Source organism: Cryptotermes secundus, unplaced genomic scaffold (genome assembly GCF_002891405.2).
Source record: "Cryptotermes secundus unplaced genomic scaffold, Csec_1.0 scaffold46, whole genome shotgun sequence".
Lineage (NCBI taxonomy): Eukaryota > Metazoa > Arthropoda > Insecta > Blattodea > Kalotermitidae > Cryptotermes > Cryptotermes secundus.
The window spans coordinates 482,451-509,944 of NW_019726221.1; the positions used below are offsets into that span (position 1 = coordinate 482,451).

At 38.5% G+C, this 27,494-nt stretch overlaps 1 protein-coding gene across 1 annotated transcript in view; it reads left to right on the plus strand.

Annotated features, from left to right (window-relative positions):
• LOC111863844 (fibrillin-2) overlaps window positions 1-27,494 on the plus strand; it is a 202,012-nt gene that overhangs the window by 123,135 nt on the left and 51,383 nt on the right. The window contains exons 13-23 of the mRNA XM_023850590.2: window positions 4,934-5,053; window positions 6,840-7,055; window positions 9,976-10,175; window positions 11,758-11,938; window positions 13,187-13,353; window positions 14,607-14,742; window positions 20,079-20,438; window positions 21,670-21,795; window positions 23,610-23,735; window positions 24,280-24,405; window positions 24,500-24,581. Of these exons, the coding sequence (XP_023706358.1) occupies window positions 4,934-5,053; window positions 6,840-7,055; window positions 9,976-10,175; window positions 11,758-11,938; window positions 13,187-13,353; window positions 14,607-14,742; window positions 20,079-20,438; window positions 21,670-21,795; window positions 23,610-23,735; window positions 24,280-24,405; window positions 24,500-24,581 (1,840 nt within the window). The remainder of the gene's footprint in view (window positions 1-4,933; window positions 5,054-6,839; window positions 7,056-9,975; window positions 10,176-11,757; window positions 11,939-13,186; window positions 13,354-14,606; window positions 14,743-20,078; window positions 20,439-21,669; window positions 21,796-23,609; window positions 23,736-24,279; window positions 24,406-24,499; window positions 24,582-27,494) is intronic.

Here is a 27,494-nt window from a genome sequence, read left to right on the forward strand (position 1 = left end):
CTTCTTTTAGAAGGCAGTTTCTGCGTAAAACATGACCAATCCAATTAGCCTTCCGTTTTCTTATTTCATGTAGGATATTCCTCTGCTCACTGACTCTAATTAACACTTCTTCATTTCTCACATAATCGGTCCAACTGATCTTCTCCATCCTTCTCCAACACCACATTTCGAAACTTTCCAGATGTTTCTGATCTACTGCCCTAAGTGTCCATGTTTCAGCCCCATACAGAGCTATGCTCCAAATGTAGCTTTTCACTAGTTTCTTCCTCAAATTTAAGTCCAATTTGCTCATAAAGAGATTCTTCTTCTTGCTAAATGCAGCTTTTGCCATACTATTGTCATCAAAATAGGAAAATGTCCACATAAGGATGCCATTGGTTAAGGTCCACATGATTAGGGAAGAGAAGTCTTTTCAACTATTTAATATTGTTAGAGTTATCTGTGAAAGAGCAAGGTTTTGAATTAAGGTTTGCAAGTAAGTACAAAACTATTATAAATGCAACTGGGACCTCCTCATTTAGATTTTTACATTTCAGTTATTCTGAGATTTCATAATATGGTTAATAAATCAACACTGCTGTAAGGCAATGAATGCTGGACTATGTGTAAAGAAGAGGAACGCTGTTTTGAGGTAGCACAAATGAAATTACCAAGAGCATTTTTGTATTACTCAGTCGACACAGTTCTGGTACAAACATACCATGAATGTGCATGTACTACATATTTTGGGCTATTGCGGCCATCATCAGGTACACAGAGCTTTTACAGTCACCCTTCTTTCTATCTGCTATACCTCCCTACACTGGCCAGTGTTTACACAATGGGAGTGTGTTGTATAGGTATGTTGTTTATGTAATGTCCTTATGTTATAAAATGTATTAAATATTAAAATTAAAATTTTTAAAAATATTAAAATATTCTAATTTGAATTAAATTTATTTGTTATATGTTGTCATGTCCCTTTTGTTTTATGTTGCCAGGTTTTGAGATGGTGTTCATCATTGTGCGTTCTTATTTTTCATGGGATTCTTTCTTGAGGTCAACACAGGCATTCATGCAGACAAAATGCTCTCCACTTAAGTGCAAGAAACAGAAAGAATAGGAAATAACACAAAAGCAACAGCACACACCCGTAGGCCAATATATATCCACAACATCAACATATGATCATAGGAAGAATCCCATGAAAATCAAGAATGCACATTGGTGAACACCACCTAAAAATCTGTCAACAAGAAACAAAAGCAACATGATAACATAAATCAAAAGGAGGAATGTATATATACAGGACGTCTTGATGAAAGGTATCCCAAAAAAAAAAAGAAATCACATCTCAGAAACTAATTACCCTACACGTTTTTGTCATCGGAAAGGAAAACTCTGAAAGTTTTTGTTTCATGACTGGCTAACATCTATGCACCAGCTGGTAACCTTCAGTGTGCTCAGTAACGGTGTTGACCCCACAGGAACAAGTTCACTGCATGTTGTGGCTAGCAGAGTTTCAATTTATTACAGTTGTCCAGCATCCTTTTAGAACGCAATATGGACGTCAACCTCCTACATGAAAAACATTCGGGTCTGAGACAACAAACCGAGGACTACAGGTAATCTGTTGCATGTAAAATCTTTTGGAAAGACGTGGACCTCTGAAGGAAATGTCAGTCGTATTAGAGAGACATTCCATCAAAGGCTGCACAAATCAACTCATGCTGCTAGCTTGCAGTTACAAATTCCACGTTCAACAGTGCACGATGTGCTATGTAAAAGGCTTTGCCTAAGAGCATACAAGACACAAATGATTCATGCACCAGAACTGAGTGACCAAGTAGCACACACAAACTTCGCTGTGGACATGTTAGAAAGAATTTATGTGTCAACTGATTTCCTCCGCCAAGTGTGTTTCTTGGACGAGGCAACGTCCCACGTCAGTGGAGTTGTAAATAAGTACAACAGCAGAATTTGGGGCAGTCAAAATCTGCATGTCACATGTGAGCTGGAGAGAGGCAGCCCCAAAGCTAACTTGTGGGCCAGCTTAATGCATGACAAGTTGATTGGACCAGTTTTCTTTTTGGAAAAGACTGTGATCAGACATTCTTACTTGGACATGCTGGAGCTGTATGCACTGCCCCAGTTACCACCTCAAACTATCCTACAAGAAGATGGGGTGCCACCATGTTAGGAATCATCCGAACAGAGATAGATCGGCAGAGGTGGACCAATCGCTTGGCCTCCTAGGTTGCCAGATTTAATCCAATTGGATTTTTTCTTTCGGAGTTATGTGAAGAACATTGTATATCAGGTTAAGATCAATGACCTTCAACACCTGAAAGCCTGCATAAAGGACACTGTGGCTATGGTAATACCAAACATGCTTCAAGCAACATGGAATGAGGTCAGATATCATCTGGATATTCATCGTGTCAATAAGGGAGACCACAAGGAAATTTATTGAGAAAGTTATATGCTCAGAAAGAACTTTGATAGTTTCCCTTTGTGATGATGTAACACATAAATATCTATAATAAATGCCTTCTGAGATAAAATTATTTTATTTGTGATACCTTTCATCCAGACACTCTATATACGTATATACACGTACATATCTTTTAACATGCGACTCAATTTTAATTTGAATTAGAATATTGTGGGATGTAGACCTGTTCCTAGGCAACGACTGTGAAATAAGCAACTATGTAACCTTCATTTCTAAGTGACAGCTCTGCAAACAAGCTTGTTTCCATGGCAACAATTGCACTGCAGCACTGGAACAGTATTTTCTACGTGGTCCATGCAGAGATGTTCTATGTAGAACAGTTGATTGGTGAGGGAGCAAACCCACATGTAGGCCGGTTCAAATACCTCCACCATAGCCCTGTGAGTCATAGAAGGCGAAGAAAAGGAACTCACTGCCTGGGGTTATAACTGGGCTACCCACTTCCTCAGGGAAATAAATATGGAGACCTGACCCTCCAAGTTAGGGGGATCTTGGTTCTGAGACAGTAAAATATTGTCATGAGTCCTGCAGGACTCGGACCCAAGAATGACTGCACTGGGGAGGGCCAGCAGCAATTGCAAATGAAAAACATGCTCTCTTGTCGGAGAAGTCTTCATATGCGAAACAATAACACCACGTAGCAAGCAGAGTGAGGGGCCTACAGGCAGGGGGCATACATGATAACTACACCAATATTTCAAGAGCTACATACGAACATCCATGCTGCTGCACAAGTAATCCAAACAAAGAAAATCTATGCAGTGGTGTATGGATAAAGAGATGACAGCCCCCAAGCAAAATATTAAAAAATTGTAACTAAATTTTAACCAGACTTTATTGATTTTTATTGATTCTTGATTGATCTTAATAGAGTCCATTATTTTAAATTAGGACATGTCACGTTCATATGTGAAACAGTTTTTGGCAATAGAACACCTGATGATGGCCATATATGGCCAAAACATGATGTGAAAATGGAAAAGAGAAGGAGGAAATAAATAAGTTGCATTGTGGACAGAAATAGTATTGTGACATGTTGACCCCTACCTCCCCAGCGGCACGTAGCGGTAACATAGCGCCCGCGTAATAGGCGAGTCATCACCCCGCCACTCTCCCCAAGCGGTGACATCACGAGCGGAGCCGAAGTGAGCCGAGCGGAGGCGGAGTTAGCCGAGCTCCCGCAACCTGGTAACTATGCAACGCGAGTCAACAGCGGTGATGTCACCAAGGGATATCACGGTTGCCAGGCAGCAGCCAACAACTCCTGTGACGTGTCACGCAACAGGTACCACTGCGGCCATATAAGGGAACTGCACAGCAGCTACGCACGAGTTGTAAAGTAACAGTCGCCGAGTAGAGTTGTAACGTGGCCATCGCCGAAGATAGTTCTGAATAAGCCTACGAGCGAGTGTGTTATCAACAGTTCTCAAGGCAGCATCTTGCGAGCAGAGTTGGAATCTAGCCAGCGGTGTGTTACGAGTGAAAGTGTGTAATTCAGGGAGACTTGTATAGCTCCCGCAATATTAATACATGAAGACTCTTCGAGATAGTGTGAAGAGATTTTGTTGTAGGGTTTGTAAACTGTGGAAACCCGTAACCTTGTGATAATTAATTGTAGCCGATATTTGTAGATTGTTCAATAAACCAATTAACGATCTCTACGGCGTATTCAGTAACCAAAACACGTTACAGTATTGTTTGTGATGAATATATTAATACAACAGGATGCTTAAATAAAATACTGTTAACCAATAATTTGTGTGTGTGATGTTTTCAAAAATGAGATGCAGATTCCATGCGTTAAGGATTAAGGCAAACCACATAAGACATATTGAATGTTGCAGTGATTACTGATTTCCATTTCATTGAAAAAGCAACAATTAGATGTGCTTTGATAATATAAAATGGAACGTTTTGTGGTGGTTAAAGATATTGTAACGTGTAGAGCTGTTACTGGGTAAGGACCTCAAAACTACCTATGAAACAACATTCACTGCTAGGCAACAGATTTTCAATAAGCAAGTATATGCGGCTTTTAGTGGGTAACACCCTCAGAAACAAACACATTCTCATGGAAATGATTGGAGTCCGACAGTGAATGGTATTTTCTGTTGATCTGTGCCAAGGGGTTTTAAGGAGGACAATTGAAGCAAGAATTCAGAATTGTAAGGGAGTCTGTGAGGAGAAGATTTGGTCAGTGCAGTTGAAGAATCTCCACTGTAAGTCCATTACCAGGAAATGACTAGTGAAAGCAGACTGAAAAGGCTTAGCATGTGCTGTAGTGATTTTTAAAGTGTGGAGTTCAGCAATGGCACTATGATTAAATGCATTTATGAGTTGTGTGATAAAGTGGTCAATGAATCCCATCTCCAATCCAAAACCTTGTTGAGAGTACCTTGTTCTCATGACAATATAGTATATCCTGAATTTCTGTTTCAGACATAGATGAATGTATAAGCATCCCTTGCCAGCATGGGACCTGTATAAATTCCCAAGGAAGTTTCCGCTGCGAATGTACCGCAGGGTTCATACTTGGTCCAGATGGAAGATCATGTCTTGGTAAACATCATTATTATACACAAATTGTTTATTTGAGAGATGTATTCATTTACTGTTAGAGAGCAGCATATGCTCAAACTGCAGATCACATAATCACACTATACATGATAGAAATTGTATGCTACATATTCAAATGGTACAACAAATCTTTGTTGATTATTTGTGCTGCTGTAATATAAGTAGCATAAGCTTTATTGACTATAATAAGAGTCTTGATAATCACTGCCAAATTATCATGTTTCTTTAATACCATATGGCTCTAAAAACACATTTTCAGGGAACAGTATTTTGAAAAGAGAATTAATTAAGTTTACTCTTTCCACTGTATGGCATTATGCATAACATTATATATTTTAAACAATACTGTCTTCAGAGATATAATGTTATATTGTCCAGTAAGAGTTCACTAATGTTTCAGTGGAATGTACTGCCATCATGTTCAGGGTTGAAATGTAAGCCAAACAGGAAACCAGCAAGAAGCAGGCAGCAAGTAGAACTTGTCACTGCTGGGAGAACCTTAACTGAGACATAATTATTCTCTTTATTAAATACTTCTCTGTTATTAAACATGTTCCTGTATCTCAGTAATTTTTTATACTACATACAAAAAATATGGTTATTTAAATTCAGAAGAATGTGAACATAACTATTCTATTATCTGACATCAGTTGCAGTGTTTTGGTAGTTGCCTGCTTTACACACTATGTATACAGTTTAAAATACATGTAGATAGCCTTGCTTGATTAACTATGAAGTTTATTATTCATAACTGAAATTCTCATATCAAGACATAATTTCAAAGTACAGGTCAGTTACTGAATCCAACTCAGTAGTGTTCAGAGGGTTCCTTAAAATTTTTCTGCAGTCTTTTTGGATTATGAGTTTTTCATTTATCTTTGCTAAGCTAGTTGGCTACAAGCCAAATGTCCTGCTCGAAATACAAAGACCTATAAATTAATTTTTTGTAGTTTTATTTGGTTCTCTCACGTAGACTACAGCACACTAAAATAGCCATGACGATTTGCCTTTCATTTTATCTGCAGTTCACCATTAATAATCATTCCAACATCCATCATTTGACATTATATCTGTTACCTAACCTCATTTGGCTATAGCTGATTGAGATTTACAGAGCTAATATTATGTTCTGTGTCTATGAATAGACAGAGTGCTGATGAGAAAATCTTATTCTGTGAAAAACATAACAGGAAAGTGCAGAACATTACATAATGAGGAGCTTAATAATTTGTACTCTTCACATAATATTATTAGTGTTACTGAATCAAGGAAGGTGGAATAGATGAAGCATGTAGCACTGATGAGAGAATTTATAATGTATACAAAATATGAAGAGTGAACCTCAAGGAAAGAGAACACTCACAGCAATGTGAGGATAATTTTACAAGGAATATGGGAGTTACTGACTTACCAGGTATATCTGATTCAATGATGTTCGTGGTCTGACTGAAATTAGTCATATCCTACCTAAATAAATCCAGTGCTTTTTGACTCTGTCCTTCACGTGCAGGTGAAAATCTTTGTATGCAAATGAAAAATCCAGTACAATTTTGTCATTGTGTGACTCTTGGAATAAGTGTCAGTTACACATTATTTCGGTTTACATATATACACAGACACATAAATTTTTGCCACTTGAAAAATATGTTCAGGGAAATTAAGCCTACAGTTTCAAGAGATGTAACAGCATGTACTGTATTGGATTGAAGACTGTGAAAATGTTAGTACATCTATGAATAACTTAACCAGGGGCTGCTGTTTGCCACAGATACACGCCGTGATCTGTGCTACTCCCAGTACCGAGATGGTCAGTGTTTAAATCCAACTGCAATACCAGTAACTAAGTCAAGTTGCTGTTGTTGTACTGTGATCACTGGTCAGCCAATGGGCTGGGGCACTCCCTGCCAGCCATGTCCACCACAGGGTTCATTTGAGTTTCAGAGTCTCTGTCCACATGGTGCTGGAATGACATTCAGTGGGGATGGTAAGTCCTATTTCTTAACATGCAGTTTAGTTTATATATTCATATGTATTTCATTATTGTAGTCCTTTGCTTTGTGAATGAATTAAACACATCCTGGGAAGGCCATCTTTATCCATCTGTCTGAGAACTTGGATGGCCATCAAATCACTCATTGACTCTTATTGAAATCTGGGGAATTTACACTTTGAAAATGATATTTTGGATTCAGAAATATGATACGGAGTGGTAAAAGAATAGATATCAGTGTAGATTTTTACTGATCACTTGACTTCTTTGTTATGAATCCAGTTTAATAAAGAAGATGAAGCACAAACTGCACTAATGCACAGTGTTTTAACCATAGGATAATAATTACAACAATTTTATAGATAAGTGATGTCTTCTGTTCCTATCATCCGTTTTCACACCATATATTACACAAAAATTGTGATAGGTAATTCCGTCAGTCACAGTTTTAGTGCTTTTTAGTTTGAGGAGAAAGTACATTCAGCTCACAGATGGTAGTAAGATTGTCAGCCTTACACGCCAGCTGCCCTTTACCACCAGGAAGATTCGTGGTACTCATTTCTGTTAGAGGCTGAATTGACCCCAGGGCCACAGCGCGGCTGGAAGGGTTAGGTCGTTTGAATAATCCAATGACCTCATTGGGATTTGAAACCTCGACCTTCCAGCTTGTAGCATAGTGCCTCAACAAACTATACTATTGCATGCCCCTTGAGAGAAGGTAACAAATTTCATTTTTAGCCTACTTTCCTTCCAGATAAAAATGCATGCTTCTTTTATTAGTTCACCATGCTGTGTCAACTTCTGAAACAAATGACCAGTTTTCATTGAATCTGTTATGGGTGGAGACCACTTAAACCTACAATTTTAATAATGTGACATGTCAATGCATTGTCAGGTAATGGTTCAATAAACTCCCCGAGATATGCACACACAACAATAGAACGAATGTTTATAACTCGTTGTTAGGCAACGGTCAGCACTCCAGTGAACTTGCTGGGTAGGAATCATGTGATGTGTGTTCTGTAGGTCCACACCGAAGGTTTATAGGAGAAAACATAGGTCATTTGCGGGCAGTCATAAGCTGGAAGAGTGAGCAGTGGACAGAGTTTTAGTTGAGTTCTGAGGTTCCAGGGTGAATAAACAAGAAATGCCAGGAAGACTGCATAGTGATTTGAAGTGCAAATTTCTGTGTTGAGATCCAGTGCTAGGAGACGACTAGTAAAAACTGAGAATCCTAGTGCATGTGCCATGGTGAACTGTGAATTGCGTAAATCAGCAGTAGCACTGTATTAATTGTAATTAAGAGAAATTGTAGCTGAAGTGCCAGTAGATCCAGTCATCCAAACTAGAACCCGTTAATTTCATCATGTGTAACCCCATACACTTGACAGTAATAATACAATGGATACACACACATGTTGGATGGAAGCAGTGTTAGTGCCGTTTAATATAGGGTATTGAAATAATGTATTGTAACTGATCTTAAAAGAAATAATCGAATTTTGTTAAGTTAATTCTTTTATGATTTAAAAACTTATCATTGTACAACAAAATTACAACATAAGATATTATTTATTATTTATATTAACCTTATTGCTTTAACATTTAAATGTTATCATCAGGGGAATCCATTAAATAAATACACTGGTAAAACTTTTCTTAAGATTATTCAGAAAGATTGTACATTATATTTAGAAACTTATTATAACAGTATTCAATGATGGTGCATAATGTAATGTAAAAACTGTTTTCTTATAATATGTAAAACAGTACTGGGGTTGCACAGAATCTGTAGTTAGCTTCTGGTTTGGTGGTGATGACTAATGAACAACTGGAGATAGGTATGTGAAATTTGGTATGGTGGTATATCATAAACAGACAAATTTAACGTAGACAAATTCTATATTTACTAATTAGGCTTATTGGAGGATGATGTAGATGGTCCATAACATAGTGCAAGCAATAAGAATATTTTGACTAAGTATCAGTCACATGATCATCTACACATGAATCCAGCATACTTACCCCAGAACTAATTTGATTGTATTCCTGGATTATAAATTTATGTTTCATAAGTATAACATTAACAACATGAGATTACATATGACTCAGCTTCATGAAGTTGGAAAATATGCTTCATGAGTTATACCCAAAGTTCCTTGCTTTGACATAAGTCAGAACGCAATACTCTGTGAAACTATTCCTGGATTATAAATTTACATTTCATAAACATAACATTAGCCGGTCACGGTAGCCAAGCGGTCTAAGGCATGTACTGTCTTCNCTTCACTATCTTCACTTTAAGTCCAATCACCCACACCACGTAAAAAGGGGAGTTGTTCATAGTTTGATCAACAGAGCGAAGGTCATATGTCAAAACAAGAAGGATTTTAGTAAAGAAATCAGAAACATAAGACATGATCTAATGCTCAGTGAATATCCTAAAGAATTCGTGGACTCTGTATTGAAGCCATCGACAAGAAATCGTCCCTCTTCAGACACAACATACCGAGGCACTGTAATCATTCCGTATGTCAAGGGTATCGCCGAGAAATTCAGACGCATCGGGAATCGTTTTCAGCTTAGAACAATCTTCAAAACGAAACATACACTCCGGGGNCAAAAAACAAAAAAAAAAACATAACATTAACAAGATTAGTCTGTGTATGACTCAACTTTGTGCAGCTAGAAAGTATGCATTATGAGCTCTAGCCAAAGTACCTTGTTTTGTTATATTTTGAAACTTAGTTCTGTCTGAAACCAATGACAAGCAAAAATATTACAAGACACAGAGCTATTAATCTTCATTAATTTCAATAGTATAAGAAGTATAAGAAAATGACATTATAAGAAAGTTTAAAATACTGAAATGAATCTTTCTGAACTGCATCACACTCTCTATCCCTAATTTCAGACATTAATGAATGTGCCCAAACCCCTGGTATCTGCCAAAATGGAGCTTGTGAAAACCTGATAGCAACATACCGGTGCATTTGCAACCCAGGGTACCAGGTTGATAATACAGGGAAAATTTGCAGCGATATCAATGAATGTGAGTTAGATGACTTGGTTTGCAGTGGAGGACAGTGCAGGAACACCCCAGGTAGCTTCCAGGTAAGTGAGTTCTTTCAGTGGTATACCCCCCTTTAACTTACAATTAATATTTTGCTGGACATTATCCATCATCTTCTCTATTCTAAAAAACAGTCTAATTTCTATTAAAAAACACAACGTTTCGGGAACTGGATTCTGTCTCCGTCTTCAGGTAAAACCTACTCAGTTGGGTCCAATAGACAGAGCTAGCCCCTATCTCCGGACAACTATGCCAATTTCCGAAGGGATTCATAAAAGAAGCACAACTTAATCCATCTGTGAGAGCTAAGATATGTTGAAGCTATCATAATTTGAGGCTTAGCACCAGAGAAAGAAATCATACCGGGAGAGAAGCAATACTCCTTGTGGTATACAAGCACAACANTACCATCATCACAAACTTTTAGATCTTATCCCCTTTAACTTCTTGATAATTTGTTTTAGTGTTATCAATGAGTGATATTAAACTGTGTTTTAAGAATAGATGGCTGGATGGCCAGGGTTATATTCCTGGCAGAGCAAGAGATTTTTCTCTTCTTCACAGCATCCATACTGGCTAAGGGGCTCACCCAGCCTCCTATCCAATGGAAACCAGGACTAAAATGACTGGGGTGCAAAGCCAGCCACATATCTCCATCTAGTGCCAAGGTCTAGAATGATGGAGTTATACATCTACTTCCCCATACGTCTTCATGGTGTGGTGCTTAATTAATTAAGCATAGGGCTAAATATTCCTTTTTTTTTTTTAAGAACTGTTTCACCTGGATACTCTATGTACTTTCACAGCCTTAGAAATATTCTGTCACAATCTGTGATATTTGTGTTAAGAAAGGTAAAGCTGTCCCTGTAACAAGCCATAGAGGCCCATAGGATTGTGAGACGCTGAGGCTTCCACATTTTCTAGAGAACTGGCTGACAGATGATGGTGAGGTTGTTAGCCTTACATGCCAGCCGCTGTTTAACCCCCCAAAAATACCTGGTAATCATTTATGCTAGCGGCTAAGTCGACTCCAGGGCCATAATGCAACTAGCAGGAGTAGGTCAATTGAAAAATCCAGTGACCTCATTGGGAATCAAACCTGCAGCCTTCCATCTTGTAGCATAGTGCCTCAACAAACTTTGCTACTGTGTGCATGAGTATTTACTCATACATTATGGTAACCCTTTTACCTTCACATTTTTTATGCACTGACATACCTTCCAGACCAGATTCTTTTAACAAGTACACCTAAGCCACTAGTATTTTTCTTGTAATTATTTCTACTTTGCACGGAATAAAGATTTACTGCCTCTTACAATCTTCGAACATACAAGTACATGAAAATGCAGGCATTCAGATGACATGGGATCAATGTAAAAAAGAACAACACAAACTGGAAATACAAGTATGTATATTCAAGGTTGGCCCAGCAGACAAGCTAAGTACACACAGTTATATTTGAGGTTAGATTGGAATAAGTAGTGGGCCATACTAGCTCTTGCACCAGCCCAGCTTCAGCCTACTGTACATTATATTGAGTTTGTCTTGCAAGGGTCAAGTAAATGAATGCCACATTTCCCCTCAAGCCATGAAGTTTAAATAATGTTCGCTTTCGTTGTGCAGTGCATCTGCCCGACAGGTACCCAATTGAATCCAGTCACACAAGTATGTGAAGATATTAATGAATGCAGGGAGCTAGGCCCTGATGCTTGTTTTAATGGTGTCTGTGTGAACAATGTTGGTTCATATGAGTGTGAATGTGAACCTGGGTTCATTCTGGATAACACTGGAAGGATTTGTATTGGTAAGTATAAGAGTTCAAGAGGTGCAGTTTGTTTTTTCATCCTATAATACAATGTAAGGTTATGGGCATTATCAAAGATGAAATACTTCATGCTGTTCAAAGTAGTACATAGATTTGTCTTTCGTATGTGTTATAGAATTCAATGTGTAGGATGATCTCTTTTGATATTAAGTTGAGCAGAATATGTTTTGAAGAATGTCATCTTCTGGGATGTGGCGCCATGTAGATCTTGTGTGAACCGATGTTTCAGAGGAATGTATGACCTCCATCTTCAGGGTAGAAAAATCCATGAGCAAGTAACCAGCGTGAGCAGGTGGCTGCAGACTGAGTCACCAGTTGAAAACACCCAGCTATATAAGAACAGGAAGGGAGGGAGAGTGGGCAACATGGGAAATCAATAGAGAGNGAATTTATAGATCTATATTTATATAAATATATATTAATTAAGATATAATTTTACATAAGAGCCTATCTGAAGAAATATTTAAAACATTTTCATTTATTGCAATAAATACTTGAGGCTGGATGTTAGCATGTCACATAATTCCTTTTGCCAAATACACCTATTAAGTGCAGACTGTATACTTTTCATCTGCTGTCACTGAATATGGTGAAGTTCTGTGGTGTTTTCTTCATGCTCTCCAAGCAAATGCTGGGATAGTACCGTTGTGTTATATTTTTCTCTCCTCCCATCTGTAGGAGCTGGAGGATCCGATAACTTAATTGTTATGTCTTGGTTTAGCCTCTAATCACCTTTCTATTTCACACCCTTCTACCTCGAATAACTTCAGTGTCATTACCCTTAACAACATTAAGCTAGGCACACCAGCAAACCTACAAGGAAGATAATAGACCTTAACAATAGAAATTATTTTTTGAAGGAGAATAGACATTTTAAATTCTTTCCAGAATTTCATGAAAAAATGGGTCCTTCTAGGAAATACATAGAATAGAGATAATTGATGTAGCATCCAAATGTTTGTTAATTGTGTATTATGAAATATATTCTTATGAATGAAACATGATTCCAGAATAAAATCACAGCATTGAAATCCATTGTTTATCTGCACTGAATATGAATATAAATTAATGTTTCATTTAATCACATCCATTTCCTTTATTTGGTTCCAGTCAGTTTATGAGAAAGTCACATGACAAATTTTGTTGTTCTGAAATTATGTTCCCCTAAATTTATGCAGTTGCCTTCCTTATATTCTAAACTCCCCTGAATGTACCGTTTCTGTGTAGATAACAGGAAGGGATCATGCTGGACAAGGTTAGTGGGTGGCCGCTGTGAGAACAATCTCCCTCGTCTTACATTAAAGTCTGAATGCTGCTGTTCAATTGGCCTGGCATGGGGCAGCCCTTGTGAGATATGTCATGGGCTGTGTGATTGCCCCAAAGGTTATGCTAAGGTAAGTGCAGATACGTGCTGTGGTAGACTTGAAAGGATTCTGACAATGGTGTATGCTTTACAGAACTATTAGGCTTATTTTGGACTCAATCCATTGCCTGATATAAGAAGACAAAAAACCACAACATTTTGGAAACTGGATCTGTCTCCATCCTCAGGTGGATGGGGCAGGATAAACCTACTCAGTTGGGCACATTAGAAAGACATAATCTCAATCACCGGGGTTTGTCCAGTGGTTGAGACTAGCTTATCATACCTTTTCCTGTCTAATGTGTTCACAACTGTGCTCAGATCTGTTGAGTCTTCTTACTATTTCAGGTTGATGGGAGGGGGGTGGCCATTATCTCATAAGGATTGATTTTATGTTTTCTGACATAGTTTTGGATACAAGTTCTTTTCCGAGTCTGTTCATATGTAGTCTGTGCTGGGTAAATGTTCTTTACTTAAGTTTGTCTCTATGACTTTTGCATAGTAATACATTTTTATTTTCTTAGATAGTTTCTTGTTAAACACTTTTACTTCATTGTTTATGGAGGATGTTTTGTCTAGATCATGTCTGTGGGGTGCTTTCATTGTTACAACAATTGTATGTCCTCTATTTTCACAAAGCTGGAGTTATGTGAGAGACCCTTAGATGATTAATTTCTGCCTGTCATTTGTACCACCCTACACCCTGGTCAGGGTTGCAATTGCTTTCTTCTCAGTATTATGGATAGATTTTAGTCTTGAACCTGGCATCACACGGCCTGTGACTTCAAAGTCTTTATCAACACTCTTTGGAGTTTCTCTTCTAACTGGATAAATATTAGTTATATTATTCTTTAGTTGTAGTGTTCCCACAGTGATATTCAGAAACTGGGGAGATAGAACAACACATTCTATAAGATTATTAACTGAAGAACATTGTTTTTTGGGATGTGACAGCATCTAATTTGGCAGAAGATTTCTGATTTTTGAGAGGAATGCAGTGGAAGCAGTTAGTTTCTCCAAAACAAACTTCTGCTATACTCTGTGGTGTCAAAGCCCCAGAATATATTTTTTCATAGTCACTGCCATCAGAATCTCAGTTCCCACACAATTATTAAATTTGTTTCACTGTTATACAATAGATGCTACAAAGTATGTCTTAACAAGATAATTTGTGTCAGTGGTTGATAATGAATGAATGAATGAATGAAAGTATTTAAATCCATTATTAACTTGCTTTTCTTTATTGTAAATCCAGAAGCTGTTCATATTTATTTTGTTGTATAGGTAGATGGAAAGACATGTACAGATGTAAATGAATGTGACCTGAATGTCGGGGTGTGTAGAGGAGGAGGAACATGTGTTAATACAGATGGGTCTTTCACATGTGCCTGCCCCCCAGGATTAACTTTGGATCCTACTGGTAAGTTAGTTTTCCTTAAACACCCATATTTATTATTGTCCAAGATGTAGTTTTCTAGGTTGGTTGCATGCAGCTGCCTTGTCAAATACCCTTTATACATTCTATAAACAGTCTGTGACAATTGCTTATTTTCTTTCGTAAAGAAGTGCTGTGCTGTCACAGCAGAATCTATTCCACTGCATTTAAAACTGAAACAAAAGTTCACACTGCACTGCCGGGTGTAAACTGTAGCTGCAGCCACAAAAAAGGCTGCAATTCACCAAGTCAACATTGTGATCACGTTTAATGTGATGCACCACTTAATGTGGCTGCTTTCCTCTGTTGGCCTGGAGAAATCTGCTTCATTTACCGCCCTTTCTGAGAAGCTCTGCAAATTTTGAATTCATAGGCTTCTGTTTGGTGGGAATGGAGCTAATCATGTCACAAGGGGAGAGGAAGAAGTGTGTGACAGAATGAAGTATGGCGTAACCAGAAAGGTACCTAGGAGTTGCTGCTTTGAAGCAGAGAGTTATCTTCCAGATCCATGACTCTGAGTTCACATTCTCAGCTCTGTGGCCAGCAAAGGTACAATTTTTAGCCTACTTTCCTTATTTTGAAAGAAATAAAAGTAGGCTAATGAGATCATCTTGCTGTCTGTGTGCTTGTATGTTTATCCCTCCCCCATTAACTTTTGAATGGCTGAACTCCCCCCCCCCACACACACACACACACTGTAATAACGAAATTACAACCTCTGACATTTCTGAGGCAAAAACTGAATATTTCTTCAGTGCCCATACCAGTCTTCATGAAACTTGGTATGAATATTGTTCCACATGATGTACTCTCAATGGTATACATCATAAATATTCCACAGATTGTTTGGCTAATATGCTTAATACATTCTACTGGAATGCCTTAACTGATTGTCATGAGACTTGGTATGTATATTGTCGTATGTGTGACTGTCAATGGAGTTCAGATTGGTGAATAGATTTATTTACCACTGACAGGTTGTAACTACAAATAGCTATAATGTTATCAGTATTTCCACAGTTACAGTTCACTAGAGCACACAGTCTAGCGTTCTCAGTCTGTTACTAGACGTTTCCTGGTAATGGCTCCAACAATGGCTATTCCTCTGCCTGTGACTGAAGTCCTCTTTTCACAGACTGCCATACAGAACTGACTAAGCTCTAACCTTGTCTCTTTCTTATAACATCTCAGCATGGACCACATAGAAAACATGGCCCTTCTGTTGTTGCATTCATGTCTGTTGTTGTGGGAACGTTTTTACCAAGCTTTTGCCCAGGTATATCCACCCATCTCGTGGTCATTGCATAACGACGGTTCTACATGCTACATTATTGTGCCTCCTGATGCTATCTCAATCCATAATTAAGAAATCCCTCTCGTCAATACCGTATTTACGCATGTATAGGCCGCACATTTTTTGCCAAAAATTCAAGAGGAAAACTGGGGTGCGGCTTATATTCGAAATATTCAAAATCACACACATTTTTTTCATCAACGTCGAATTTTCTCCCTGCTGCTCGATTTCCGTGTTCTTGTGCGTATGCACCACTTGAAGTTTAAATTTAGACGTATAACCTGCGCTTACTCGACCCATGTTTCACTCAGAACTAACCAGGCAAGTCAAGTAAAGGCGAAAAGGTTATAACTCTCCCCCGCAATGCCTTTGTTCCGAGCAGTACCGTTATTTTCGCTAGTTGCGAACTTAGGAATGTTAAACGTTGCCAAATTTCGGAATAATTTCTACTCCTGAAATAATATTCCAAGAAAATTATTATTTCTATAATTTCTGTCTGAAAATTGTGCTGCGGCCTATACACGCACACGGCCTATACATGCGTAAGTACGGTAATACTAACACTATAGCCTCTCAAATGTTTGAGGTAATATCCTTAATATTACTTGAATTCCTCTCCTGATCGTAATGAAATTTAGTATGTATATCATGCCATCTGAGTTTCTCTGAGTGGCTTACATCATAAATCCTGCCCATCATTTAGGCCAACACTGCATCATCTCAGACTGTCAAGGTAATGACCTCAATATTACCTGAATGCGAGAATAAATCTTCATGGAACCTGGTGTGTCATCTGGTATGCCATCTGAGCTCATCTCAACAGTGTTCTTCCTGTAGCACTCCCATCAGTAATACCAATGCTGAAGCCCACCAAATTGTATTGTTTTATTGACTTCATTATGCATATATACTAAAGTTTTCTTTCTTTCTACTTGTCGTATCAGATATTTAAATTACAGTAAAAGGAAAGTGGGAAGTTANAGAAACTTGGAACAAAATCTTGTGAAATCTGACATAATTTTGTTACTTCCTTTACCAGTAATAATAGACAATTTTGTAAAAACTTACTGAACAAATTCAACATTATTTTTCTTCAACATCATAAGATGGACTGGCTTTCATGTCATGCATAATTAATTTGATAGCAACAGACTTCAATCACAAGCTTTGCATTTAGTCTGTATGGACTATATTGACATATGTTTGAATTGTCTTAAGTTTTATTATTCACATATAATTGCAGAATTCATAATTGTGAGTACTGAAATTACTTTGCATGTACCGTACAAAACACAGGATAGCTGTCCTTTAAAGCACAGGTCTATTCTGTGACTCATGGTTGTTGTTCATTGTAAGACACTAGTACAGTAGCCTGTGAACTGTGTGCATTTGTTTACAGTCTGTTTAAACTTCCAGTGAAGTGGCTTAGAGTCACAAGTGTAAATCACACAAGCTGAAAGTTTAGATATGATTCAGAACAAAGTTCACTGAGGTCAGACACTGACCATTGTGAGGTAACTGACACATGAATGATGATGATAACAGATGGAAATGGTTCTTCAGAGCTCAATGGGTACTTCAGGTCAGTAGGAAATCCCAGGGAATGACCAACACATCTTGTAATGGAAATTATTGCAGTGCTGGTTCGCAGATACATTACATATATCTATGGTTGGAAGGATATTTAAGATATATTTAGACACCATAGGTAGATTCATTTATAAAAAATGTGTTGGCCCCCATTTCTGCTCTGATGATGATATAGAGGGAAGAAGGGGGGAGAGTGATGGTATTCACATATTTTGAAGGGGAAGGAATGTCAGATTGTAGAGAGTGGAGGGAAATTTTCAGGAAGGAAGTATTTATATTCACTTAAATCATTTGAAAGCATATCAAAATTTTGATTTATTATTGCATTTGCAGTAAGCATAGCACTATGGTAGATCATTTGGCTTCTGATATAGTTAGTTTGAATCTTGAATGGTGCCATATATGTTTCTTTACTCACTCCAAGTAAGAGGTAGGACAAATCCTTCTTGAAAAGAAATGTAACCCACAATTGCTAGTATATTCCTTGCTAAATACTGCTATAATAATGCTCTGACAGTGCTGAAAGTGTGGGATTCCACAACGGTGCAGTTTTCAGAGACTGACAGGAAACTTTACCCATCAGAGAAAATTACTGAAAATACATCACATATACACATCAGCTGTTTATGTAACTGCATTGCAATTTGAATTTGGAGTCTTTGTCTTCATTTAAAGGTTTTCATACAAGGGTTGTACTGAAAGTCATGAGCAACAATTTTTTGTAAAATAACATGCTTTATTATAGACAAACGAAATACACCACCTCAATCTACAGACCTTTCTTTATTTTTCCACATAATCGCCATTTCTTTGTACACATTTCTCCCAGCGTTCTGGGAGTTTGAAAATTCCCCTTCTGTAAAATTCCGTTCCAGCCATCCGAAGACACTGATGCACTGCTTTCTGAATTGCCTCCCTTGTCTCAAAACGTTGTCCACGCAGCTGATCCTTCATAAATCCGAAAAGGTGGTGGTCGGAGGGTGCCAGATCAGGGCTATAGGATGGGTGTGGAAGAACTTCCCACCCCATCTTTGCAATTGCTTCAAATGTGAGGCGAGTGGCGTGGGGGCGAGCGTTGTCATGCAAGATGATGATGTTTCGTCCTGGACGTTTATTGCGAAATGCACGACGGAGCTTGTGCCGCGTCTGGACATAACGAGCAGCATTGATGGTTTGCCCAGGTTCCAGGAATTTGGCCAGAATAAATCCCTCTGCATTCCAGAAGACTGTGCCCATCACCTTCGCAGCTGATGGCACTGTCTTTGCCTTCTATTTTGATGGAGAATGCAAATGGTACCATTCCATACTCTGCCATTTCGTTTCAGGCTCGAAATTGTGAAACCAGCTTTTGTCACCTGTCACAATAGAGAGCAAAAAATCATCGCCTTCGTGTCGATATCTCTGCAGCAGTTCTGAGGTGATGGCTTTTCGCTGACCTTTGTGGTCTTCGGTCAATAACCACAGGACCCAACGAGCACAAACTTTCCTATAGCCCAAGCTTTCAATCATCTCCTGTACTGCACTGTGCCCTATTCCAAGTTTTCAGGCTATTGTGTCCACAGTCACACACCTGTCATCTTGAATGATCTCATCCACTCTTTCCTTGTTGCGTTCAGTTGAGGCTGTTCGAGGACGACCGATCCAAGGCTCATCTTTAATGCTGGTGTTCCCATCTTTAAAATGTTTCACCCATCTTTGAACACTGCTCGCACCCATGCACACACTTTCATAAGCACGCTGAAGTGTCTGGTGAATTTCTGCAGCACGGATTTCCTCTTTCACAAGAAGTTCGATGACAGCACGGTGGCGAAACGACATATCGTTGTCGGCCATTTTGTTAGGAGTGATACTGGTCACGTGATGCAAGCTAGTGACGTCACAAGACACTCAAGGTTAACACAACAGCTAGTTCCACCTACCTCCATACTCTCTTTCGTCTGCTGTTCCCAGGTTGCATGAAAATAAAAGTTGCTCATGACTTTGGTTACTACCTACGTATATGAAGTTATGAAGACTGGGATTTGAATAATTTCGATTGAAAGCACATTATAAATTACAATTTATACTCCTTGACTGGGAACTGGGATAGGTCAGTCAGTATAGCAAAAGGCTATGGGCTTGATGGGCATGGTTCAGTTCCCCATCTGAGCAAAAATTCTGTCTCTTCTCTACAGCATTCAGACTGGCTCTGGTGCCCACTGAGCTTTCTATCCAGTGGTTATTGGGAGCTGTTTCCCCGGGGTAAAGTGGCTGGGGCATGAAGCTGACCACTCACCTCCATCTAGTGCTGAGGTCAAGAATGATGGAGCTATACCTGCATCCCCCCATAGATCTTCATGGCATGGCGCTTAACTGATTAAACACAGGGACGTTAATTATTTGACTGAGACAGGTCACAATTTCAATGAATTACATAGTTCTTTTTTAATGTTTGCAGGTACAATGTGCCTGGATGTTAGGCAGGAGGCATGTTACCCTGAATATCGTCACGGACAGTGCAGTAATCCTCTAGAAGGAATTTTTTCACGCATCGTATGCTGTTGCTCTTCTGTTGGCAAAGCTTGGGGTGGAGGAGATAGAGGAACCATCAGATGTGAACCTTGTCCACGGCCAGGAACTCAGGTTCACCAGGAACTTTGCCCCAAAGGAATTGGTTTCATAGATCGAAAGGACATTAATGAGTGCACAGAATTCCCAGGAATGTGTACCAATGGTCGCTGTAAGAATACAGTTGGAGGGTTTAGCTGCAAATGCAACCAGGGTTATGCACTGGATGAAAATGGCATAAAATGTATTGGTAAGTTGATATTTTTATGCAATTAGAATCCCAAGGGTCTGAAAGACATTTGTAGATTGACTGGAATAAACTTAGGACAATCAAAAAATATTATTACTCATAATAAGATGTCTAGAAACAGAATAATTAATAAAATAAGAACACAAAGCTTAAAATTTCAATCAGAATCATGAGTTTGGATTAATTAGTTTCTGAGCAGTGTCCATCTAAATATTGTGAAAGGACAACATTTTTGGAATGTGTAGTTTCTCTCCTAATATGAAGAGGCGGGGAGGCACCTGCTCACTAGGGTCCATTAGGAAGTGCTAATTTCAGTCACTGGACTGGACTGGTCCAGTGATTGAGATGAATTCTATCCAGCAGATCAAGCTGGGCAGGTACCTCCCCATCTTTTCACCCGAGGACAGAAACGAGTTAGTTTCCAAAATTTTATGTTTTCTTACAGTACTTAGAATATGGACAAAGTCTGGAAACTCAGTAATCCCATGTGTACTGTATCATCACAATGCTTCAGAATAGAATCATGATTTTAGAAAATTCCTGGGACATCCTTACAGCATATCAGATCAAAGTCAGAAACCTTAAGAACAACATGCAGCTGGAATATTGACCTCATTACAATTAGAGTCAGAAAGAACTTCAAAACTGGTAGTAATGTTGTGCAAGGCTTAATGGATTCCACCATGGTGTCTAGAAATGACAGTTTCTTTTCAGTAATAGTGTGCATATATTTAATCCTGGTACATAAATTTTGGTATTACTATATATTTACATCACAAACAACGTGTGGCTGGAAGTATTTGGTCAATTAAAAATTCCATGACCTCATCAGGAATTGAACCCTCGGCCTTCTGGCTTATGACATAGTGCCTCAACCAGCTACGCTACTGCATGCCCCCCATGATTTCAAGACACTTTATTAAGTGGTGCTAGTATCACTGTCTCCACACAAGTCTTTGCATTAGGCATGATATTAAAAAATATGGCATTTGGGTGCCTCCAGTAGGATAATGTGTATATTAAATTTCATATAAGTTTGTCAGTTAGTTCAAAAGTGGAAAAAACGCACGTACCTAAAGAAATGAAAGTCAACTAAGGTTTGGTATTTCTATTTTAAGAAGATTGAAATGGTCATGGATAAATTATTCAATTATTACGCATCTAAACAAAACTCAACAAACAGAAAATTTCACATATTTCTCTGTTGAGAACAAAGTAATTACTCTTCCAGATATTGATGAGTGCAGCATCATGCATGGTGTGTGTGGAGATGGAACATGCCGAAACACACCAGGCAACTTTATCTGTGACTGCAAAGAAGGATATGAGAGTACTATGATGATGCAGGTGTGCATGGGTAAGCAATGTGACTTAATACAGGCAGGGTGTGACTGGGGCCTGTATAGTCACAGGTTTGGTTCACAAGTAAGGACATAACCTACCAAGCAATATCAACAGACAGAAAACCCCTAGTAAGAAAATGTGGTACTTATATGTTAATGGGTGACCCAAGTAACTTCAAAATTTATGGCCAGTTATTTTGTGGTTTATTGTACAATCCCATCATTATCTGGACTGTAGAACATCAAGTGCAGATGAATGATGAATTGGAAAGGATTTGGAAGGAATCAGGCATGGAATTTTCTTGGAGGAACTGAGGAAATAGACAAAAAATATCAGTTGGGTTAGGAGGTGGCCTGGCCAAGATTAAAAAAGCAACTTCCTAATATCACCATGCTACTACATGGTAGTCATTCTGCTTGCTACTTGCTTCATGCTGGTTTCTTGATTGGTTTATTCTTTTACCCTGAAGAAGGAGGCGATATGTTTCTCCGAAACATCAGTTGAATCTCAGTTTACTATATGGCACTATATTCTTGAAGATAGAACTCTTCAATCTGTATCATTTTGCACAACTAGGTTGAGTCTGCCCATGATTCCACTCATATATAAAATGAATGACCTTAATATCAGAGAACTGATTGTTCTCAGACCAATTTCCGGCACACATGTTCACTTTCTTTCTGCTAGCCTCTATGCTGCACTATCAGAAAACTTGATCACTGTTTCATAGCTTCACTGAATGCCTACTTTTGCATTTATGTTTCTTAGGCAGAATTCTGTTTCTTTGAAAAGTCTGATTGTCTCCTCTTCTGTTCTTAGAAAATTCCACAAATTGACCATTTCCACAGGAATTCACAATGCGAAATGACTCTTTTGTCAGACTAACAATTGTGGATGTACTGATGGAGGCAAGGTACTGATCAGTTATGCATGGATTAACATGGCAGTATTTATTTGGGTCACCCATCTATGTTTAAGCTTTGAGAAGGCCTCTATGTAGATGTAGATCACAGAATGTATGATTTTACCTGTTGTTTTGTATTGGTGTAGAACTTGGTCTGTTACCCTAAGGGAAGAACACAGATTGAGTGTATGTGAAATTAGGACATTAGAGAGAATATGTGACAGAAGAGAGGAGAAGTAATGGGAGACTGAAGGAAATGGCATAATGAGGAACTTCATAATTTGTACTTGTTCAGTTCAAGAAGAATGAGATGGTTGTAAGGTACAGATGAGAAAGGCATACTTAATGTTTATCAGAAAACCTGCAGGGACCCACTTGCAAAACTCAGGTGTCAATGGGTTAAAGACATTAGAAAAAGAATTAAGGGCTGAGATACCTTCTCAAAAGCTGGTTATGGAACTTTAGGGCTGTCACTTGGATTCATCTGGTTCAGATATAATGATGGGCTCTTTAGGTTCCATAAAAGTGTGACATTTCTTGACTAATTGAGTAACTGTTAGTTTCTCAAGACTGCAAGATCAGAATTTAAGCTGCAACTCAGAACCCAGGCTGTGATATCTGTTTTACTGGTTGAATTTACAACACACATTAAGAGCAGTGGTAGATGTATATGAGACAGGGTTTGAATGTTGATTTTCTGAGGAAAACAGAAGTACTTGGATAAAGCCATTCTATTGTCACACAGTCCACTACAAATCTCACTTGTACTATCCTCAGATTGGACATGAGAAACCATCATCTGTGCCATAGCATGTCCTTGATTTTAGATTGTCGTGCATAAATGTAAATGTTTGTAATTCTTCTTTCCCTTTGCTTCAACTGTGAACCTGATTTATGAATGTGCAGAACTTCAACTGTTCCAGACATCAATGAATGTGAACAAACCCCAGGGCTGTGTCGTGGAGGCGTGTGCATTAACACACCAGGAAGCTATCGATGTGAATGTCCTCCTGGCCATGAGCTTGCTGCAAATAAGAAAGCTTGTAAAGGTACTGGAAGGCAAAACTTCTTGAAAAGAATCTTTTTCATGTTTTACTAATATACTTGTATCTATCCAACATGAAATACAGTTTTAATCTTTTTGAAGAATCGCCATCACTTTTTACACATAGAATATGCATTAGGCATTAATTTGTTGACATAAGGGTAACTTTTATTATTTTCTTCAAGGCACTACTATTCAAAAGAAAATTTTGCAAGCCTGGACCTACCAAACAGCTAGTTCATGATGTGCTTAGTAACAAAATAGATAGGGAGTTACAAACACTATACTGTGTATATGCAGGAAATTTCGTGACTGACATTACAATTTAACGAGAAGTAAAAACTGTTTACATAAAAGTTGAACAACATGTGTGTTTTGCAGACTGAAATTCTAATCCTCAAAAATCAAACACTGTAACCGTGAAACTCATCCACTAATAAATGTGTTCACCAGATTCCAACACCATAAAATGCCTGAATAATACCAGAGTCTAAAATAACTTCTTGTTCATACCATTTGTGTGCCATGTTTGGGTTTTTGTTTTCCAGATATTGATGAATGTTCTCGTACAAGTGGTATTTGTTCCAATGGAGTTTGTGAAAATATGATGGGTACATATCAGTGTGTTTGTGATGATGGTTACCAACAAACTGGACAGAAGTCACACTGTGAAGGCAAGTATATATTTCTACGTTACTGTAAATTAATGTCATTGATCTTCATGTAGGCTGATTATTTTCATTCATATGTTCGATAATTGTGTTTCAGATATTGATGAATGTAAATCTAATAATGCAGGCTGTGATGACATCTGTATGAACACACCGGGCAGCTATTCTTGTGCATGTAGGTTAGTAGTTCCCTGCTTGTAAGTACAGTGAAAGTGTCCATTATCATAATATATGCTTTGCGATAGTTTTGAAGGCTAGCATGTAAATCTTCTTCTTCTTCTTCTTCTTCTTCTTCTCCTCCTCCTCCTCCTCCTCCTCCTCCTCCTCCTTTCTTTCTTTCAGCTTAATATCCTGTTTCTTCAAGGAGAACTTTTTTTGGGAATATTATCTCTCACCGCTCTTAACAGTTCCCTCTTTTGTCATTCTTGATATTGTATAATTATCCCAGTCTTCTCATCATTTTAAAACGAATTCTCCTATTGGCTGGATTCCACAAAGAATGGTTTGTAAATAAATATTTAAATTATCTGTAAGAAAAATCCATCGTGATTATGGTCACTGCCTGTTGAATATGACCTCATAGAACCATACTCAAATTACTCCTTCATGTTGTACCACATACGAACTGATGGAAAATATATAAGCCATATCAGATAGCAAATAAAATCAGATGTCCACCTTAGCATTACCAGTATACATCTCAATTAAACTTATGTGGGCTAAAGCAGAGGGAGAAGTCACCCAACTCAGCGCTACAGTCCTGAGAGAGTAATGAATGGAGTGATTGACAGAGTCACTAATAAGGACTGTATGTCATGTGTCTGACATGAGTACTGCAAAGAAATAGCTTGGAACAAAGTCATGCACCTGTAATTTAAATTGAAGGGACGAAAGCAAATACGCAGAAATAAGTGAGGTGGAGGGTGAAAAGACCTGTGATAGTTACGAATCATTTTAAGTGGCCTCCGTAGTCTAGGGGTAACGTTCCCGCCTCATGACTCAAGGTACGCAGGTTCAAACCCGGCAGAGGTCATGGAATTTTTAAGGGCGAAAAAATACAGGGAACAAGTCCTCCGGGAGTGACTTTAAGCCATGTGTCCTGTGTCATAGATTTACGGCACGTAAAAGAACCTCATGTCTCTAGGAGACCTCTGAGCTAAATTACAGGCCCTTTCCCACCCAAGTAGTCTCCAATGCCTCTGGTGGATGGGGGAAGCATCAAGGTACCGAGGGCCGACCTCGTTGGCTCTATGGGGGCTGATGGCACGCACTGTTACTGGTAGGGTATGGCAACAGTAGAAATTAAAGGGGGATGCACAATGGACCAATAACTGGTCTAAGTGCATGGGGAAACCCACCCCCTCTCATAATATGAATACGAATACGAATCATTTTTAGCTATTCCACTGTTATAATTGCATTGTTTTGTGCTTATCTGTCAGTTGCTTTGTCAATAATCATTGCAGCTTTGAGAATAAGAATTAGATAAGACTTAATTTTTTTTTCATTAATTTCCCTTGCTTAACATTACATGTTTTCAGCATCAGTACTCTGTATATCTGTGATTCCTCTGCCACTGCTCAGAATCTGTTCAGCAACACTACCATGTCATGTCTTTGGCTTACTTTCATATGCCTGTAAATTTTGCATTGTGTTTTTAGTAAAATGCTGTGTTTTAACAGCAGATGCAACACAATTTGCACAGATGAACATTTGCTTGGTGCATTTCCCATTAAGGATGGTCTGAAACAAGGAACTGCTTTATCATCATTGACCTAGCATATTCCACTAAGGAGGTCCAGATAGAAGCAAATGTGACACATCAGCTTCTGGTCTGTGCTGATGTTAATATGTAGAGTAAAAATACATGTCATAAAATAAGAGAGATACTCTGTTAGATGCCAATAAATTGGTTAGTTTAGAAATAAATGCAGAGAAAGAAAGTGTATGTTCTCTCATTACCACAATACAGGACAAAACCACAATATAAATACAGCTAGTAAGCTCACGAAGCCTGCATAGGGAATGTTTCGTCTGGGGTTTATTTTTTCATTTTCCTTTATCATATCATTGGTTGAATATCACAGAATAAAAAGAATCACTTTAATGGCTCTGTTCATCAGATTTTGTTGAAAGCTGAAGGATTGAGTGCACAGGCAGGGGAAGAATATGATGAGGAAATTGCATATGTTGATATGTTGCTGGGATGGATTTAATGGCCACTGCTAGATCTGGTACCAATTTTACCGTTGAAAAGTGATGTAAGATTAGGAAGAGGAAGGACATGGGACAGTCTACTTGTTAAAAGCAAGATAATATTAAAATATGCATGAGAACACACAGGCCTGGACTTTAAGAATACACAGTGGATTTGTGGCTACTAATGGAGGTACAGAAGGTTTCTTTACATTCTCAAATTTTTCACATTGATGCCCTAGAGTTGCCAAATTAATATTCCAGGTAGCAGATATGTGGTGACTGGGGCATTGAAAATTTTAATTAACCAGTACAGATTAAGTTTTGCAAAAAATTTTGTTTTAAACTCAAGTATGCTATTGTGAGATTAAAGGCTCTCATGATGGTGACTGTTAAGATTTCTTTTTATTGCTAGTGGGGTGGGACTAAGTCCCTTGTACTGCGGCCACTTCTGGCCTACTGTACCAGCCCCAGATGATAATTGAGGGTGATTGTGGAGCAATTGGTGGAATGGAGATTGGGAGGGGAAACCGAAGTACTCAGAGAAAACCTGCCCTAGCGCCACTTTGTCCACCACAAATCCCACTTGACCAAACCCAGGATCGAACCCGGGCTGCTGCGGTGGGAAGCCAGCAACTAACCACTTGAGCGATAGGGCCGGCCCTACTCTTAAGATTGCTGTCTTCTGGCTTGTGACACCAGGTATTCTAGCAGATATTTAGCTCATTCAGAGGAAACTGCTGCCTTCAGTTTCAGGATAAAAGAGTGAGCTGCATAGGAAAAGAATGGTCAGTGATGTGTGAACGGCAAGACAAGGACTGGGGTTAAGTTCAGAACAATGGGAACATCACTATTTCTTCCCACACAACTTACTCTTGTATCCTGATGATTAAGGC